General features: G+C 26.1%; 2 protein-coding genes across 2 annotated transcripts in view; one reads left to right on the top strand and one right to left on the bottom strand.

The window, feature by feature from the left end:
* The window catches only part of LOC129971159 (syntaxin-7-like), an 18,538-nt gene extending 16,271 nt beyond the window's left edge, over nucleotides 1–2,267 (top strand). Inside the window, exons 10-11 of the mRNA XM_056084674.1 lie at nucleotides 1,437–1,519; nucleotides 2,128–2,267. Coding sequence (XP_055940649.1) covers nucleotides 1,437–1,519; nucleotides 2,128–2,217 — 173 coding nt within the window. The 3' untranslated portion in view covers nucleotides 2,218–2,267. The remainder of the gene's footprint in view (nucleotides 1–1,436; nucleotides 1,520–2,127) is intronic.
* On the bottom strand, nucleotides 1,294–20,175 carry LOC129971158 (tRNA selenocysteine 1-associated protein 1-like). Its single transcript, XM_056084673.1, has 11 exons — nucleotides 20,037–20,175; nucleotides 19,000–19,058; nucleotides 17,165–17,259; nucleotides 14,173–14,266; nucleotides 13,906–13,958; nucleotides 9,901–10,004; nucleotides 6,430–6,574; nucleotides 5,363–5,603; nucleotides 4,580–4,622; nucleotides 4,129–4,187; nucleotides 1,294–2,787 (listed from the first exon to the last, which is right to left on the bottom strand). The coding sequence occupies exons 2-11, from the start codon at nucleotides 19,030–19,032 to the stop codon at nucleotides 2,710–2,712; spliced, it is 945 nt and encodes a 314-aa protein (XP_055940648.1). The 5' UTR covers nucleotides 19,033–19,058; nucleotides 20,037–20,175; the 3' UTR covers nucleotides 1,294–2,709.

Below are 20,175 nucleotides of genomic sequence, written 5' to 3'. Positions count from 1 at the left end.
GTGAAATATTTTAGCTTTTAAAATGAAGTCATAAGCCTGTTTTAAGTAATTTCAAAGTTTAAATTTTTTTAAAGCCTTATTTAGATATAAGTTTTCTAAACATTACATGAAAACATATATAAAAATTAGAAAATCACATTCTACCATGCATTTTAGTCCCCCCCCCCCCTCCTTGATCTACAACAGACAATTTGAAAATCTGATATTGGAAAAAATTATATATGCATATGATAAGTTGATTATTTTTAATGTAATAACTAAATCCTTTTTTATGATACTCTCATATCCTTTATGTCAAAAAATCAACTTATCTTGTATTCTAGAACTATAAATTTAAGAGGAAATTTCAATATATCATTTAAATGTTTAGTTAAAATTATCACTTCATTCTAAAGTTATAGACTCCTCGTTGACAAAATTTATCTCACAAACATTATTTTATATGTTACTTTGGACACTTTTTCTATTATAGGACTATAAACTAGCAATTTGAATTTTAAGTATCCTATTTCATGTAATATATATTCACCATCTATAAACCGTAAGTTAAGGAAGGCTAATAAAAAAAAATTATAATTGCATTTAGTGACCCATAGTATAAGATGGTCTTGTATTTAGGATTACACTCTCTTTTAGCTTAGATGCTGTTACCCCTGTTCCCCAAAAGGACTTGATCTTTGTTTATATTTATTATTTTTTTAAGAAGTTTTCAACGTGGTTGGAGTTGAAATCTGTCGTCTCTGATAAACTTGTCATAAATAATCTCAACTATTTTTTTCTCCCTCTCTTCATTTATTTGTTTAGTTAAATTATTTTTATGGGTCATTGTGAACCTATGCCACATTCCAAACTTTTCTATTTGTTAGATGAAAGTAGATTGACAGAACTCTTTTTCACAAAATATATTTCTAGTATTGTTCTCAAATTTAAATGCTGCCAAATAGAAAGTTAAATCCTTTACATGACTTTCTGATTAAATTTTCTTTTAGTTTTGCTCTATAGTATAACTTGAAAAAGAGTATGGTAATCAATATCATGTATCTGTTTAATGATCCGTGGCACAAGACGTGACAGTTTACAACTTTTATAGGTTATGTATGAACCTAAAAAAAATATACATTTTTATTTACCAAGTTATATCCCGTAAACAGAAAAGATATGAATGTAAACAATACGTTTCTTTTGAGTACTAGTGACAATTCAGCTTTTTTAAAAGGATGACATTTCATACCGAAATAGGTTAGTGATCCAAGATATAACTTAATGGTGTAAGCCATCAATAATATAAGCATCTATTGAGGAAAAATTTTTATTTTTAAAAGTCATAAACAATATTGTATCATTTGAAAATGTAATAAGAACCACTTACAAAAGGCATATAATATTTTTGTGAGAAGAAAACTATTATACAATAGCAATATATTTTATTTTTACAGACAGCATTGAAGCAAATGTTGAACAAGCTCAAATCCAAGTTTCTGAAGGGACACAACAATTGGCAAAAGCCAGACGCCATCAGGTAAAGGATAATTGCATGAGTTTAAAATGAGAATGGGTGATTTTGTGTTACTTTCATGGAAATGCTATACCTTCCTTTGTTTTCTTTATTAAATTTTAAAATGTTGTAGGAAATTTGAATATTTAATGAATTGGCACTGATAAGAAGTTTAATATAAAGAAAATGCCTGCTCTGTAGGCTTAATTATTTTTCAAAAAAAAAATGATTTATGAAATAGTCTAGTTTTTTCTAGCCAAAATATATAAACTGAGCACTTTTTTTTAAATATTACAAAATTATCATTCAGTTGTTGCAGATTTAAAAAACACTTAACATTTTGAATTTGCAAATATCATTAATGTAATTAAAATTGAGTATATTTAAATACTGGCAATCAATTTTAAAGTACTGAAGATTAGCTTCGACTAATGCCATTTCTATGTGTTCACTTATTAAACTAATATTATAACTAGCAGATGCATAAATCTCTCATATAATCAGAAGTTGAGATTATACCTAGTTATTCAGAAAGACAATTCTAATATCTACCCTAATATAATTTTATATAAATACCATCTATAAAGAATCTATTTTATAGTTTTTCTAATTATTTTAACTTCTTTTTTTAGGCTGCTGCAAGACGTAAAGCATGCTTTTTAGTAGTTGTTCTGATTTTGGTGGCTGTAGTCATTGGTCTGATAATATGGCTTTCAAATTGAAATCCATGAGAATAACACTGCAAATTGACAGTTTATTCAGTATGGCAGATTTAGATGCTTTTTCAACATTCAAGTTTTGTTCTTCAATTAATACTTGCTTCTGTGAATAAGAATTCTCTATAATAATCAACATTGAGATTTGTATTTAAAATTGTGTATACATTCCAATTGACTTGTACAGAAAAACTAAAACTTGAAATATATTTATTTAGGATATGTTTATTCAACTTTACACCTTGTAATTATGTTATTTCTTGTAGATTGAGATTTACATGGGTTTTATTAACCATTCTTTCAATGTATTAGCCAGCATTTTATGTTATTAAGTGGAAGAAAAATAAATGTAATTTTTTAAAAATATTCTGAGTCTAGTTATAATAAATTTTACTATTCTTAGATATAGTAGAAAAAGTTTTAACATGATAACAGTAAATATTTAACTGTTTACATTATATAAATGACTTGATGTATGATAACTATGTAAAAAAAAAATCATTTGATGCGTATCAAAGGCGGATCTAAATTGTCGGTTGGCAACCATCTTGAATCATCTAGTGCTGTGTAAAATTCCTAAAAAAGAAAGTAATTCATAAAAAAAAATTGAATAAAAAATTTTTACTCTATAAATGATTATTATATGCATTGCATCCATTTTAGTGACTTCTAAAAAGATTTCAAGGGTGGGGGGGGGGGAGAAATCATACACAAAATAAAATTCTATGAACCATGACTTTTATGGAATACTTTTGTTGAATGTCCTTTGAATTCTGAAATTTTTTGCTTTAGACAATTAAGAGTCTGTGATGCCTTCAGCTTTTGAGCAAACTTTTAAGAATAAATAGACTTATCTGCATAAATGAAGTTAAACTAAATAAGGATTCTGAAATTTCTTTAAAGAAAAAGAAAGGCAAAACTTTAATATAGATGCTGTTCTATCCTCACAATAAATACTGCACCATATGGTCATTGAATTTTCCAGTATAATATTTCTGATAATTGCAATTATCAAACATCTTTATTGAAATAAGGATTAATTAGAACAAGATAATACTTAAATGAATTTCAAAAAGCTTGAACAGACACTTTTAATTAAATTAATTCCATAAGAATTCATATTACCTTTTGTAAGTTCATTTTAAAAATAAGTTTTAAATAAAAATTACATATAATTGCAAATATCACTTGTTGAGCAGTAAACAAATCAACATTAGGGTTGCAAGTAAATTTATTCTGTTTGCTTGTTTGGATTATCTAATTGGCAATAAACTCAGAGGCACATTGAATTAGGTTTTAATCCTCATTTCTTGTGAACAGATATATTTTATTGTATTTAAATGCTAAGATATAAATCAGTGATTTATAGATAAGAGTAGAAATACATGTTTTAAAAATCCACTTATTTACTTTAATATATTTTTGCTATTATAAGCATAGCTAAAACATTAAGCCATCAGTAGACTTACAATGAACTGAATTGGTCTAAAATAATTTCTATAATTTGTACATACTACTAACTACTTTTTATGAGAGATTTCTTTTTGAGTCTAAAAAAGTAAATAAGAAAATGAAATGCTTCAAATTTTTACATAAGAAATTTTAACAAACTCTTTTTACCATGATTTTTTATTTGAGATTAGAATCCAGAATTATTTTTTTTAAAGTGGTATTAATAGGGAATAAAATCTGCCATTAGATGAGTAAGTACATAATTGATTCTTAATGTACTTCTAAATTTGCTTAGCTAATGAAGTTTCAAAACATAACATCTGACTTCAGTTAACATTTTAACAAATCTGAACATTTATAGGAATAACATTTATCTTTTGGATGCAATACAGGATGAAATGTCAATTTAAGACTTCAGTTCAATGTCAAATATTCCTTCAGAAACACAAAAATATCAGAACTTACCTCATTTCTTTGCATGAGCTCTAAATTTAACTGATCGACATCAAGAGGTATATCATGTTCTAAATAAATAAAAAAGGTTTTAGACAGACTATATTTTTCAATGTTCAATGTCAAAATAATACATAATATTTCATACCATAAACTTTATTCTGTACAGGCACAATGTTACAATTTTTTTTTAATTAATAAAGCTTATTTTATTAATAATAGTAGGGGGGAAAAAAGCGAAGTTTAATTAATAAGAAAACAGCTTCATGAAATATGCTTGTTTTCAAACCAATGTATAAAAATTATGCAGTAACCAAATTTATTTCCTGGAAAGATCAATTATTCAATGAATATTAAGCAAGGTATTTAGATTATGAATGTGAAAGAATATTAAACTATTCAGTTCACAAACAAAATTTAAAAATTCTTTAACTTTTTAATCATGAAAAATAAATAGTATTACCTTCAACAATATTCTCAGCTGCTTCATAAGCTGCTTGGGTGTACTGAAAAGTGAACAGAGATATATTGTTATTGCACAGAATTTTATTAATATGTTTACATAGGATAATAGGACATAGTTTAGCAATATTGAATCAAATGTAAATAATAAGATATAACTGAAAAACATTACTGAGAAAAACAAATGTTGCATTCTTCTAAAACATTAATTTTTATAAGTAATTGTATATACAACTGTTTTGATTTAATAAGATAAATTTCATGCAGGAAATTCCCAAGACAATCTTCAGTTTACAATAGTGAATCCAAAATCCATAAAACGGTAGTTGATCTTCTAGCTACATAATTTCATACAGATTTGATCAATATTTATGAACAGATTAACATTAATTATAATCAGTGAGTTCAAATTGAAATTACGTAGAAAGCTACAGGTGAATGATAGTTATTTTATAAGACTGGAAAAAGTTTCTAAAAATTCGAAAATAACTTTCAATGTAAAACTTTACAAAACATATACAAGTTCAAAATACAAATAATAGATATGTTCAAATATCTAATTTTCTCTAAAATTTTATATGATATACTTTTTTTTGTGTACTATTGCAATTATGTGATTGATGTTCGAAGATAGTACTATAAATACCCAGAAATGTCTACTTCTATCGTTGCTGCATAAAATAAATTTTTAAAGTTACTATTTAAAAATTATATTAGATATTAATTTCCCCTCCCCCTTGAATTCTAAGTTTAGCTACCAATTTACCAAATGTCAAAAGCTTACTTGAGCAGCAGCTTGTGTGGTTGCTGCAGTAGCTGTAGTTTGGGATGGATCAGCATATGAGTACTGTGCAGGATATTGATAAGCAGTACCATAAGCAGCAGCATACCGCTGATCATATCCATAGTATGGATTCTGTGATTGGTAATTTTGCCATGCTGCATAATAACTAGAGTAATCATAACCTGGATACTGTTGCTGCCATTGCTGTTCCTCTTGACCAGGCACATTCGGTGTAGAAGATCTATAAATATGTAAGATAATTGGTAAAACATTTTTTAGGTGGCAAATGCAAGCAATTGACAAAGATTTGCATATCATTTATAAAGTTATGGCTAAAATAAGTAGCATAACAATGTTAAAACTAGCATAAAAGCTCGATAAACTAGCATAACAATGTTAGCGATTAACCCCTGACATGCTATTAATACACAAATACAATATATGTATTAATTTTAATTCATACACTTAAGAATGAAGAAAAAATATTATTAAATATTAATACTATATAAAATATTAAGTTTATTAAAACAAAAAAAAATCATCAACAGCTGAAAACAAAATCTATTTATCAAATTTATAAATTAAAATCTATTCGAAAGTAACAGATAACTAGATATTTTAATTTTTCACTAGCAAGTGCAGAGAGAGATAATATATAATTCCTCTTTTCCTAAAACAATTATAAGTAAAGATTAGAAATTTTATACATAAGCTTAACAGTTTTTACACTGAAGGAAACTGAAATGGGAAAAAAATTATTTATTAGAGTTAAAGAAAATAACTCAATATAATTAAAAGCCATAATTATTAATTCAAACCAAATTTAAATTCAGCCATTAAATAAAATTCTGAACTAGTAAAAAAAAACATTAATACTTTATAAAATTATATTAGAAACTAAATCCAATAATTTTTTGAACTCTATATAGAGTGAATTATTTTAAAATCAGCTGAATTTTTAAGTTAATTACCCTATTAAATTTTAGGCTTAAAAATGCAAATTCATATAAAAAAAATTGTATTATTTTTAATTTCAGAGGATAGAAATTATTAAAAAAATTATTTACCTTTTTTGTTGAGCAGTGCTTACTCGAACACTCTTTGAACCAATGTGTGCGTTCTGCATTTCAATTAGAGCTGCTTCGTATTCCGACTTGCTTGAAAAATGAACAAAGCCGTAACCTTTACTTACTCCAAAGCTGTCGTATATAACTAAAAATGCAAAATAAATTTAATATATATTTTTTTAGGAAAGAAATCTGTATACAAAAGTTTCTTTTATTTTTAAATGAATGATAAAGTTTATCAAAAAGTTTAGAGGCATCCAATTTTTTTAGATGATGTTGGCATCAATAAGTCAGCAAAATGTTCCACCTACAAATTTTGTAGCACCACCAAGTGATGAAATGATATAACCCTTGAGTGAGTGTGAATACCACAAAGCCCATTAATACCTTAGTCATCTGATCCAAACAATTTTTAAATTTTGACCTCAGGCCATTTACTAATCAGCCGTCCCATAAATAGTATTCCTGATCCAGATTATTCAGAGAGAAAGGATAACCTTTTATCGCAATGGCAAAGATTGTGCAAAATGGTCCAAATAAATGGAAATTAGATTATTATAAATGGAAATTAGAAAAAATGGAAATTAGATTACTTAAATAATTTGCAAACAAGACACAAATGGCAGATTGAGAAACAAAATGTTTCAAAAGATCTTAGGGTTCTTTTAAAAGATGATAATCTTCCCCCTTGCCAGTGGACAATGGGAAGAATATAAAATTTAATTTATAGATCAGACAGCAAAATCAGAGTAGTACCTGTAAAAACTCCACAAGGAGTCAAAAAAGAGCAATTTCAAAGATTTGCTTATTACCATGTCAATAAAATCAATGCATATCTGGTGTAATTAATTATTGTATTTAATATTTAAAATGATATATAATGCATATTCAAGTTGTTCATCATACATATTGAAATATCTCATATCTTTTCTTTTCAGAAATGTTTTGTGTACAATATTCAAATTTATCTTAAATGCGTAATACTTTTTGTATTTTGTGCAAGATAATTGTTGAATTTTTGCATTGTCTAATTAAGTAAAGTGTTAAATTTTTATTTCTGTAATGTTGAGATTTTGAAATGATATTTCAAGGGAGGGGGGCAGAATGTTGGCGCCAATAAGTCAGCAGAATGTTCCGCCTACTAATTTTGTAGCACCACTGAGTGGTGAAAAATAAAGCAATGGTGATACAATTCAAGAGTTTGTGTTTGATTTATATGTGATTGAATTTTCTAAAAATTGAGCTTTCATGGGTCAAAACAGATGACTTAGTCAAAGATCAATACAAAATTATTGAATTTGAAACTCAATAGAAGCAATGTGGTTGGTTTGAAATTAAAAAAAATTATCTTTCTGTAAATTTCTGCATTGCATGTGTTCCACAAATTTCAAAACCAATTCAATATCCAGGCATGATTAAAGGATAAGTATTATACAACTCAACACTTAGGTATTTGTAATACAAACTGAAGAATATATCATCACAATGAAATAGGTTGTTGTAAGAAAAATATTTTACCACAATGAATTCTAAACAGAAAGGACTATTTCAAAAAGCCTTCTTACAAGACACTTGGAAAGAAAATATCTTGTTAAAGTTTAAAAATCAATAGTTCATGTTGTAGAAGTCAGTGAAGAATAACATAGGATTACATACATTCAGTCTTTACAAAAAAGTGATGCATAATTTGATCCAGACAGAATGCTCTCAAAATCCATAAAGGTATTTTGGAAATTTTAACCCTTTGGGACATATATGTTCTATCTTTTTAAATCATCCAAAGGGAAAAGTAAGTGGGGAATTTATTGAAGTGCATGCCCCAATGATTTTCTATGACTAAATTCATATGTTAGTGTAATTTTTAACTACATCTTAGAAATAAAGAAACCCAAATGAAAACTGTATGTACCATAAGTAAAGTTACCTCTGTAAAAACTGCTTTGAAATGAATGAAACAGACTAATAATGTTGGATATGTAATTGGTAAGAATTTTCTTGGAATAAAATTGTTTTAAAATATTATAAAAACAGGAGACTCAACTTGTCACTATATTTTATATGGAAACAGGTGTCCCATTTAAAAAGACCACTGTGACACATATGATCCACTTCGAAAATTGCATCTATAGTTAATTTTTATTTTAGCAGAATATAGCTATTTATATTTAATTTGACCCATTAGAGCCCTAAATTTCTTAATTTAGGGCTGAAAGTAATTTTGGTATTGAAAGGGTTAAAAAAAAAAAACAGAAAAGTAATAGGCTCATGTTCTCACATAGAAAAAAAAAAATGCAGTAAAACATTTTTATTTGCACTGAAGTGTTTTATTCTGAGAATAGCATAATTTCTATGGAAAAAAAAAAAAAAAAAAAAAAAAAAAAATATGGATGAATTATTGCAATCTTCAAGTTCAGATAACCATTAAAAACATAATTAATGACAATGGCATTTTTAATGCCAAATGCATTAATCGAACACAATTCTATCTAACGACCCCAAGGATTTAATGAAATAGCACAAATTTTAAAACAGATTTTTGTGCAGACCACTACAACTACATAATATTCTTCATATTTTGGATTTTAGATGCTCATGTTTGCAAAATAATGCCTGCCTGAAGTGTAAATAAAAAATTCCAAACTACAAAACTTTCACCTCTTTATATTATCCTGACATTGATTTAATCTCTCTCTATTCTTAAGATTATGAGGCAGAATCCAAAATCAATTCTAAAGATGTAATTAGCAAATGTATGTTTTTAAGAAATAGTATACTGACTATTAAAGAGAATATTTCAAAGATTGCAACCATTAATAGTTATTAAGTTTAACTTCATAATTGCATTTTCTGAATTTGAATTTACGACAAAAGTTATTCACATTATACAAAATTGCAAAAAATAAACTGAAAATAGTTATTTATTTGTTGTGACAGAGCAATATCAATTTTATAAATATAAATTATTTTTATCTGTAATAATTTGCAATTATTGCTTTATTGTTAAAAAATTATCAGATTTATACTTGAATATGCTATTAATTTATTTACGATAGAAATATATATAGAATACAATAAAAGTATACATATATATATATATATATATATATATATGGAAATGATAAAATAAAAACAAAAGAATTTTTACTGCATTATAATAAAATATTCTTCATTCTAAATATAAAAAAAGACAAATAAAAACTATTTTTTATCACTGATTACCGTCTAAAGAATACAAAGGACAAAATATAATTACTATAATGCATTTTATAAAAAAAAAATTATCCTCCCTCCCCAAAGGAGAAGGGAAGGGGATAGATTTTTTTCAAATACAAACATACATTCTGTTAAATGTCTGAATTCATAGCACTTTAAAGTTAAATCAATTTTTAAAAAATTGTACACAAAATAAAATAATTTTAATATAACTTATCTCTGAAAATGTATACATATATATATATATGATTTCTTTACCTTTTGCTAATTTAACAGTCTTGTATCTAGCCAAAAACGCATCAAACAGAGCTAAATCGTCAACTTCAGGACTGAGATCGCCCACAAACAAGGAATAATCTTTCCTGTGGAAAACCCAAAAATAACTTAAGCAAAATGTTAATGACAAACTTTCTGAAAGTGAATTGAAAAATTTCAGCATGTTCAGAAATCGGTAATTTTCTTAAATATTACCTTCCCAAATGTAAGCTTGGTAGTTACAAAATTTTCTCAAAATTGAGAGGGCTGCTACCTGTTAAAATGAAGGTCATTCAGCAAATTTTCCACTGATTCAGTAGGATATAGAATGGCTAATGATTCACAGATCAGCCACAGAAACTAGCTGGCTACAGGGAAAATGTCAGCATAAATTATTTAACAATATTGTAAAAACACACATTTTAAATTTGAGGAGCTTTAACATCAAGGGAAATATAAAACGCTGCTCATCAAGATAAGAACAGCAAACATTGATAATTTTCTTTGCAGATTTTCAGTAAAAGAATGTTTTAAATGCATCTGGTCTAATTAGTCCAATTCTGCATGGGATACTGACGAAATCTTCAAATGAAATAAATACAATATTGATTATAACACAAATTCATAAATTCTAGAAGAGGGAATTAAAAGTTTAATATGCATTAAGTGAAGATTATGTAATATTATTATTAACAAAACAAAAGAATTTGGAGTATACAATGATGTTTAAATATTTGCAATAGAATATCTTTTCTTTATCTACACTTCAAAAGAAAATACAAGAGACCAAGACACCTAAGAAAATGTTCATTTAACCATTTTCAAGACATCTCCAGCTCAAAATGAAACAATCCTAATATTTTAGTACAGTTAAAAAAGTCCAAAATTACTGAATAAAATCTTAGTAACAATAAGGGCCGAATTATTTAAGCCTTGTTACAAACATGACTGAACCAATTACATACAAAGTCACAGCAATTCTAATAAAACAGAAAATTCCCGCACTTCTTAGTGAAATTCCAAAACAACTGAATGCAAATTCTGATTTCAAAAGACAAATTCATTATAGTAATCAAGGCAAGCAAATTTACCATAATGTCTACAATAACATGCTAAATATACAATACAAAAAATGATTTTTGTAAGTACTGAATCATTAAAAAAAAAGAGAAAAAGAATGTATTCCCAACAGAAAATTTCCGAAAATAATCATTAAAAAAAGCAAAAATTAAACAAGACAAAGCTAACAAAGAAATATAATTTATATAAAATAAAACATGGAGCTGCACACAACAGAAAAACATTTTTTCACATGAATAATTTATAAGTTGTAATTAAACATAATAAGTTAACAGAATATCTGCAAATAATCAATATTAAATTCTTTGTAATAACATTAAAGAATTATTAAAAATCAATAAATAAAATACAGCATTAATTTTTTAGTAAAACACAACATTTTTGCACACATTTTCCCTGTTGCATGATTGTGAAAATATTTTATAAAAGTCTGAAATATGAAAATTCCATATTATATGTATTTATATACTAAGTAGGGAAAAAAATTATAAATTAGAAAGATTTCATTAAAGGTTACAGAATATCACATCCTTTTCAAATAAATTTACATTAAATGGATGTATACATGTGCGCACACACAATCAAGCTTCTATTTCACAAATAATAAACCCTGAATTAATGCATTATTTCAATAGCTGAAAAAAATTTGAATAAGGAAAATATTGGATTGCTTTTTAAGTTATTACAATATCCATTTTGTCTAGAACAAATAAGCAATGAATAAGTCCTTGCAAATGAGTTATGTAATCTGTCAAGTGGGTAGGACAGGAAATTTCTTATATCCTAACAATACAGAGAAATAAAGAGGATTGAAAGCTCACTTTTACAAAACATTTATTTTTGTAACATTGTGAAGAATAACAGATTATTAGAAGCAAAAATGCTTTTCATTGAGGGAAAAATTTAATATTTCATATGCATTTGACATAAACATTAGACCATAAAATACTTTGAAATCTTGACTTCAAAATTAGCTACAATTGTTAAAGAATGAATAAAAATTGAAAAGACATCAACAGAATATGGTGAAATTACGCTATTCTCCTTTCTGTTCTTGTAATGTTCTAGCAAATAATTCGAAACATTCTGAGTGAAAAAATTAAAAATTGGCACTAAAATAATGCAGTTCAAAAATTACTTTACTTTGAGTGGATTTACAGAAACATGCATATATACAAAAATGTATGTGAAAATTTCAGTATACATTTTCAAATGCACAGATTATATAATGCAAAATCTAATAAACCAAACAGATAGTGGTATCAAATCTTTATAAAGGAAAACTAATGTTCAAAATAAGTGCTACTTTTAAACACAAATGTAATAAAATTGAGTCATTTCTTTAAACTTTTTATATGGGGGAAAAAAAAAAACTTTTAAAAGAGGAGGGATTCCCCTCCCCTAAAACATTCACAATTACATTTTTACCTTCCCTTTTACATTTTTAAGGTACTTAAAGATTAAGTTATAATTACAGCAATTTTTTACTTCTATAGTACATGAGTAAATCTCCAAGATGTTTTACAATCTAATATCATTGAAATTCAGGACATCAACATTTCCATTTATTACAGTAGCAAAAAATTTAGAACACAAATACAATAAAGTATTTATAGATATTAAGTACATTTTCAGATTTTTATTTTATCATTTAAAATATTTCAAAGAATAAATTATTGCAATTTGACCATGTTTGAAAAAAAAAAAAAAGCACCAGTACCATAATATGTTGTGAATTAAAAGTACTTTACTTTACCTTTGACTGATATCCTCATATTACTTGGAAACAATTTAAGGATCAGAAAGCAAAATAACCAAAAATAGATAAAAATATAATATTGGTACAAATACCTTAAGTAATGAGTAAATTAGAGATTTAAATGAAATGAATTTTCCAATTACTTTAATGCCACTGAAATCAGAAAGAAGATTTGAAAAGCAGATTCAAATGTAAGGACTTTAATAATATTCTATAAATGATAATTTTAATAATATTTTACAGATGATAATTTCATTTACCACAGATTTTCTGACTTATAAGATAATGCGATCTAAAGTGGCATTTTTTATGAGTTTTTTTAAAAATTCAAATCATTATTATATCCTTATTTTTTTCCATGGATTTCTGCTTTACTTCTATTCATATTTATAATCAAGGTTAAAATAGGAAGTGTTTAATAATAATAAATACATATAATTCCAATCTACAATAAATGTTTTATAAATATCAAATCAATGTTTTAAATGAAAATGATTATCTGATTAAGAATTGATAAATCTGAAAATAACATGAAACATTTTCATAGCAACAAATTTTTTCTATTAAAACCAATATTTAAAGTTGAGATCAGTAAATAATTTGCTTCAATTTATTAAATTTTTTTTTCAAAGAAAGTCAATTTAAATTCATTAAAACAGATTAGTACAATTCCTAATCTGCACTAAAGAAAACTTATGTAATCTGAAGTAAAATGTCAAGTAAAACTTCTAATTCAGAGATTTTGTTTCATTTTAAAGATATTGATTTGAACAGTGTGATAGAAAGAGAGACATTTCCACCCCCTCTTTTTTTTTTCTTAAATGAAAAAATGAATTTATCAAGAAATCAAATCACAAAAATTTAACAAAATCCATATTCTACATCAGGTGCTAAGATATGCATCAAAAGCTTTAAAAAAGTTCTATTAAATACTTTTTTAAACATATCTATTCTGTAAACATGTTATTGTTAGATTTTTTTTTACAGACATGGATACAAAAAGGAGAAAAAAAGAAATCAATGGGCAAAAAAGTCATCTGGACACTAATTGATTCAAGCAATTATTGTTAAAAGAATTCCTTAAATATCCTTATGCTGTATTAACATGAATCAAGTTTCACATGCAATGTATACTAAAAAAAAAAATAATAATAAAAAAATAAACTCACTGCGAATTCCCGTCTTTAGAATAGTTGGCGTGGTTCAATTTAAATCGTTTGGACTAAAAGAAAAAGAAAATGAGTCAATAATTAGCAAATGTTGTTAGCAGTAAAATTTGAAGATCTTTTTGATCTTCATCAGTAAAATTATCAATAAATAATGGCCATTTTCAATACAATATTTTATGTCATTTTCGTTAAAAATTAATTTATTATATTGATTCGAAACCAGCATTAGGTCATACGTTGTAATAATAATGCAACTTATATACTTACACTAGTATTTGGAATAAGTTTTCCGTTGTATCTATGCAAGACCCTTTGTGCACTCTCTTCGTCAGGAAATTCTAGAAATCCATAACACATAGATCTGAAAAAACAGAAAAACATTCTCAAATGTATGATATACATAGATAATATTATGATTTTTTTTTATAAAGTAGACAAATTAATAGTATTTCACAACTGTGACTGTTTTTTAAAGTAATATTAATTGTTAATTAAAATAAAAATTTAAGTGTAACATAAGCATTTTCTTTAAAAATTTAATTGCATTCATATTAAATATGCACAAAATAACTTCTCTTAAGAAAAAGCCTTGTGTTTTTATCATTAAAAAAAATAAAATAAATATTACATAAATTTTTAACAAAAAGTTAAATATTACAAAGGGCCTATCTTCTTTCATTAACTACAGGAAACATGAAACAGTGAATTCCCATAGCAGTTTGATGCCAAAGTGATGGTTTACAAGATTCAAAATTAAGAAGAGAAATATTTGAAATACCGAATTAATTATCTTTTGACAGAAAACCATACAGATAGCACTTTATGAATGATTAAATATTTCAAACACTGTGATAGCTTAAATATTTATATAAATTGTATTTTCAGGAATTAAGCAGAAAGATAATTTTTTAAAATTACAGTTTTATTTATTGTTTTCATTCCTAAGAAAAATTTCAACTCTTAAATGCTCTTCGATTAAACCACAGTCAGAAACTTGAATGTCATGCTCACCATAGTGATGCAAAATACAAAAAATATTGTAGAAACATATTGTGAGCTTACAACATTCAAAAGGACATTTTACTGAAATCTAGTTGGGCAAGTACTTATTTCAGTTACAAGAATTTCATGTGATACTGCAGCTCAATATTATGCAATTAAAGTTATAGAAATTCAATGATGATGATGATTTGAGTATTATTTTGGTGCAAGATCTTTTATCAAATAAAAGTTCTTAAGATTTAGAACATGACTGGAATTTTGTTCAGAAAGAAAATAAAACATATACAAGAAATAAAATTATAAATAGTAGAAGTTAAATATATTATATATATATATAAGTGAAGCTACTTCTTTTAAAAATGCAAAGATGTCAATATGTGTATTTTGTCCAATTAAAATAGGGTAAATCAAACTATTTGAACTAATTTAAATCGACAAAATCAGGCCAATACAATCAATTATACACATCATATTGTTAAAATGTTGCTGCAATGACTTTAAGTTGGTGGAGGTTCCGAGAAGAGTAAATATTTGTAGATAAGCCTTGATGAACCAATCTTTAATCAGGTCAAGAAGACATATCTGTGGTTTAGAGAAGAAATACATGGCGTTATCATAATTTTAAATTGCAAAATTTATTTTCAAATGTATGCCCTGACATGAGCATAAACCTATATACTGATTATTTCCAGGTGCATTTATCAACCTTAATGACAAATCTCAGATGTCAATCAATTTTGCTTGATCTTTATCAACTTAACTTGGCTATTTAAGTGATCTAGCTACCAGCCACACTGGAGACCAATAGCACACCATGCATCTAATGAGTCATCAGTATGACTAACATGCGATTTTTTAGCTGTCCGAGAGGAGCATGATACACACAAAGTGGTTACAGCTTCTAATGGAGAGCTGCCTCACCTACCATCAAGGGAAGGAAATAGAAAGCTGAAGGCCTAGAAGAGGAGAAATTTACAGACAGGAAGAATCCTGGGTACCTCAGGATTGAAATACCTGAACTCATCTAAAGAAGAGACTCTAAGGATGAAACTCAATCCTGAGAAGTGTGAGAAAGCCAGAACTCTAAGCAGCTCTGAAATTAATGGGAAGTTTACAGGTTTACCAAGGTACTGACCCCTCTGAGAAAACTTTTCATTAGTTTTCTTCAAGAAAATTAGTGCTGTACTTTATAAGAATATTTTAATTTTTACATACATTTATAAGATATATAATTGTAAATCTTATCCTTTTCTTTTTTTAGTTTTGGAGGAATATATATAGTATACCTACTTTTAACGAATGGGTCATTTTGACAATTCAAATAAATATTATTGAGAATACATATATACATTTATATTTAAATATGTAACAGCTTGATAGGGATGCACATAGATATGGGTATAAATATAGAAATAAGTATGTGTTAGTAAAATGTGTGTATATAAGAAGCAAGAAGACAAAGCTGAAAGTCAGTCAGATAGAAGCAATTATAGGTTGTTAGTAAGGAGGCGTTTGTGTCAATGTTTTGGTAGAAGAATAGATAGAAAATGAACTCCTTTTTTCAATAAATAAACACAGAACTGCCTTTTCATCACACCACACTTCGACAAATATATTGGAAACATAAGTCCCCCCCCCTACTTTAACTTCATAATAGATGGGTCAATTTATATTTTTTCTAATACTGAAAGGGGTCATTTTGACCCTTTTGGTAGAAATTCCAATTCATGGTAAACCTAGTGTTAAATTCAAGGGATTAGAAAATCTTTTTAAACATAGGATGAATTTATTATATAAATATTGTTGTAATGATTTTGACTTGGCAATTAAATTTGGTGCAAAATCTCAAAATCTGGTTCCCAAGAAACAAGGAAATCTCCAGCATGTTTGATCCTCATCTTGCAAGCATAAAATACAGACGGGTGTTCAAGAATTTGAGTTTCACAGTCAGTTCAGCAATTGAATATTGTAGATCTTAGCAAACTATGCTTCTATAGAGATATAATTCAAAGAATTGTAACTGAGGTTTTGAATTATATAAGCATACTTGTTCACACATTTCTATTTATGACTTCTTACTGTAAGTTAAGAATTGTTTTAATCCAAGGAATCTTCATCACCTTTTGTGACCTTTCCCTCAAAAAATTATATTATGTAGATAAAAACTATTTAAACATTTTTGAACAAAATTTTATTCTTTAAAGGAAAGGGTGTTTGTTTCCTTTGCTCATTTTAAATTAGAAAAGAGATGACTTACTCTGTATTCTTTCTGATAATTTTCACACTACAGAGAGGCTCTCCTAATATTCTAAAGGCATCAATTAAAGAGTCTTCGTCAGTATGTGAATCTAGCTGGAATAAAAAAGTTATTTTTACAAAAAGCACTACAACATACAATTTGATATTCACTTTCAATAAGCCTCAATTTTTACTTATCTATAAACATTAAATGCTTATGTGGATTCAAAATCAGGGCAAATTTATTTATCATCATTTGGCAACAGTCGGCAAATTCCCGGCAACAGTCGGCAATGTTTACATACTAGCCTTGAGACAACTTTTTTTTAATAGTTGGATAGTATGAAAAAAAAAATGAGTTTAAGTAATTAAAAATCATAAAAAAAGAGAAAGAAATGAAAATGTTACAGAATAATTTATAAGATCTAATGAGAATAAACAAAATAGAAGTGCAAAGTAATTTTATGTACAGAGTAAAGTTTCTGAACTCTAGGAACATCAACAATTTTTATCGCCAATTAGTATTTTTATTGTGTAGTATAAATAATTACTCAGAATGCCTTATCATTATTACTCCAATATAATTTAAAATAATACAGTAACTTTTTGTGATATGTTGTTTATCAAAGTTGAATGATATGATAAAATTAATCGTCCATGATTAAATATTAATACTAGTTACTTTCAGAAATCATTTCAATATTGTGTCTATCAATTCTGATGAAATGTATAATAAAACAGGAGAAGAAAAGCAAGCTCAATTTTGATTTTTAAACCTCCTCGTATTATATATTTTTGCTTTCTAATATTTCTATACACCTTTTTCTACTACCAGAAAAATTTAATTTAAAAAAGTGGTAATTTAATTTTTAATAATATATGAAAAATTAGTGTTAGTAGTTTTTGCAATCTAAACAATTAAACTCTATTTTTAATAATGAATGTACAAACAAAAATGCATAACTACAAAACAAGTGAGTGAAGCAAGCTGGAATCATGTAATGATCCAAAAAAATAAATAAATAAAATTAAAAAAAAATCACAACATGATTTTTAGGGGTTGATGAGTGGAGCATGCAGGGGCTATAACCCTCTAGTTTTACATACTTTTTATTAATTAGTATCTTAAATAATGAATATCACAAAATGTACTATATTTATGAATTATGCTAGATTAATTATTTCAAAAATACTTTGAAAGACAGATTCAATAGGTAATTATAAATCAATATGTAATTATAAAAAAGAATAAAAATTTTATTAAATTAGAATATGTGCATGTTTAACAATTAGAATTCAAATCTGCACTCAAGTTAAACTCAAAGTTCCATGAAACAATAAAAGTCTTAATATAGTTTTGATTTTTTTTCACTGTCAACATAATGCAGTTATGCGAAATGCTAGTGTTTTCTTTTGCAGGATAACAAATACATCCAGGATACATTTAAAAATTATTACAATAAAAGATAAAATTTGATGAATTAAAGCTAATAAATTAGAAATAATATTTTGCATTTGAAGTTAATATGAAAGCTTATTTTCAAATAATATTTCCTATTTTTTAAAAATTTATGTCACAGATTAAAATATATATAGAACCTAAAATATCAAAAATTCAACAAAAAATTAATTAAAATTGTAAAAAAAAAAAAAAAAAAAAAAATTCTGTAGTACACAAGATTATTAATTACAGCATATTTGTGCCTACTTTGGTACATCTAATTAGATAATCTTTAAAAAAAAACGTAATTTTATAATTTATTGAAATTAACAAATTTTTTTTGAAATACTGGAAATTATTAGTATAATCTACCACCCTAAACTACATAAAAAAAATATAGAATTTTTACTTACATCTCCTATCCAAACAGTAGACTTCCTATTCATAGCGCATAAAAACAAAATCTGATAGCCTACAAAAGAAAAAATAAATAATAATATTACATTTTATTGAAAATTTAGAAGATTTCCAGCAATAAATTACAGACAAATTACAATGATCTAGTTTAGGCTTCAAGTTAAGTATATGTAAACAGAATTTATGAGACATAAACTATTTATGAAATTGTAAACTTTGGTTTGGCATTTGGTTATTAAATAGCATCAACATTTATTTAAAAAAAGCATATTTCTTTTTGAAATAGAAAGCAGTTCCATTCTTTTTGCCTGATTATATGTTGATTTAAATAAATCTTTTGCTAATCACAATTTATTCTTATCACATAGTAATTTAAATGCTCACTATACATAAAGAACATAGATTTTACACATATAATTTTAAAAGTATTTTGAATCATGAGAAAGAGAGAGAATAAGTATTATGTTTGCATTAATATTCATACACTAATTAATTGAATAAATTAATAGTGATTAAATTCAAAGTCCTCAAAATAAAAGACTGACAACACTATAAAAACGAAAGAAAAAGTTAAATTTCAAAAAAACAGATATAAAACTGCATTTTAAAGAATTATTAAAATTTGAATTACAAATATACACTTAACATATTTTGCAATATCACGAAAATATCAATTTTTCACAATAGAACCTCAACTAAGAAAATGTTGACAACCATTTCTTTCACAAAAATTGAAGAATTGATGCTCGTTAATTATTTCTATCGAATGAATACTACACTCCCAGAATAATCCTTAGAATATGAATTTTAAAATTATATCTTTACGTAACACTTAGTTAAATTAATTTGGAAATAAAAATGTACTAAATATGACTTAATTTAGTCTTGTCATAAAATCCTTTTTAGTTATTAATGTAAACATAACTCAAATAAATAACATCAACCAAATAAACGAACTCGGCGAAAAAGTGTATTCATCAGAAAAATTGGATGTGGCAGACATAAAAACTTAGCAAACAAATAACTTACTTACCGTTACGATCTCTGTGCAAAATAAACCCAATATTTATTTTGCACAATCCATATATTTATAAATACAATACTTTTTTGTCAAGATTACGCTAGACCGGAATCAAATTTTCTTCACTTCCTCCATTAAAATGATGCCATAT

The sequence above is a fragment of the Argiope bruennichi genome, chromosome 6 (assembly GCF_947563725.1).
Source record: "Argiope bruennichi chromosome 6, qqArgBrue1.1, whole genome shotgun sequence".
NCBI classification, from domain to species: Eukaryota; Metazoa; Arthropoda; class Arachnida; order Araneae; family Araneidae; genus Argiope; species Argiope bruennichi.
Note: the sequence above shows the minus strand (reverse complement) of the source record. Positions and strands in the feature narration are given on the sequence as shown.

Excerpts from the sequence above, each read along its gene's own strand:
- LOC129971158 (XM_056084673.1), bottom strand. The coding sequence starts at position 19,032 with ATGAATAGGAAGTCTACTGTTTGGATAGGAGAT. Across the intron at positions 10,005-13,905 it reads TCTAAAGACGGGAATTCGCA|GAAAGATTATTCCTTGTTTG; the intron begins GTGAGTTTATTT and ends GGTTTTCCACAG. Across the intron at positions 4,188-4,579 it reads AGCTGAGAATATTGTTGAAG|AACATGATATACCTCTTGAT; the intron begins GTAATACTATTT and ends TTATTTATTTAG.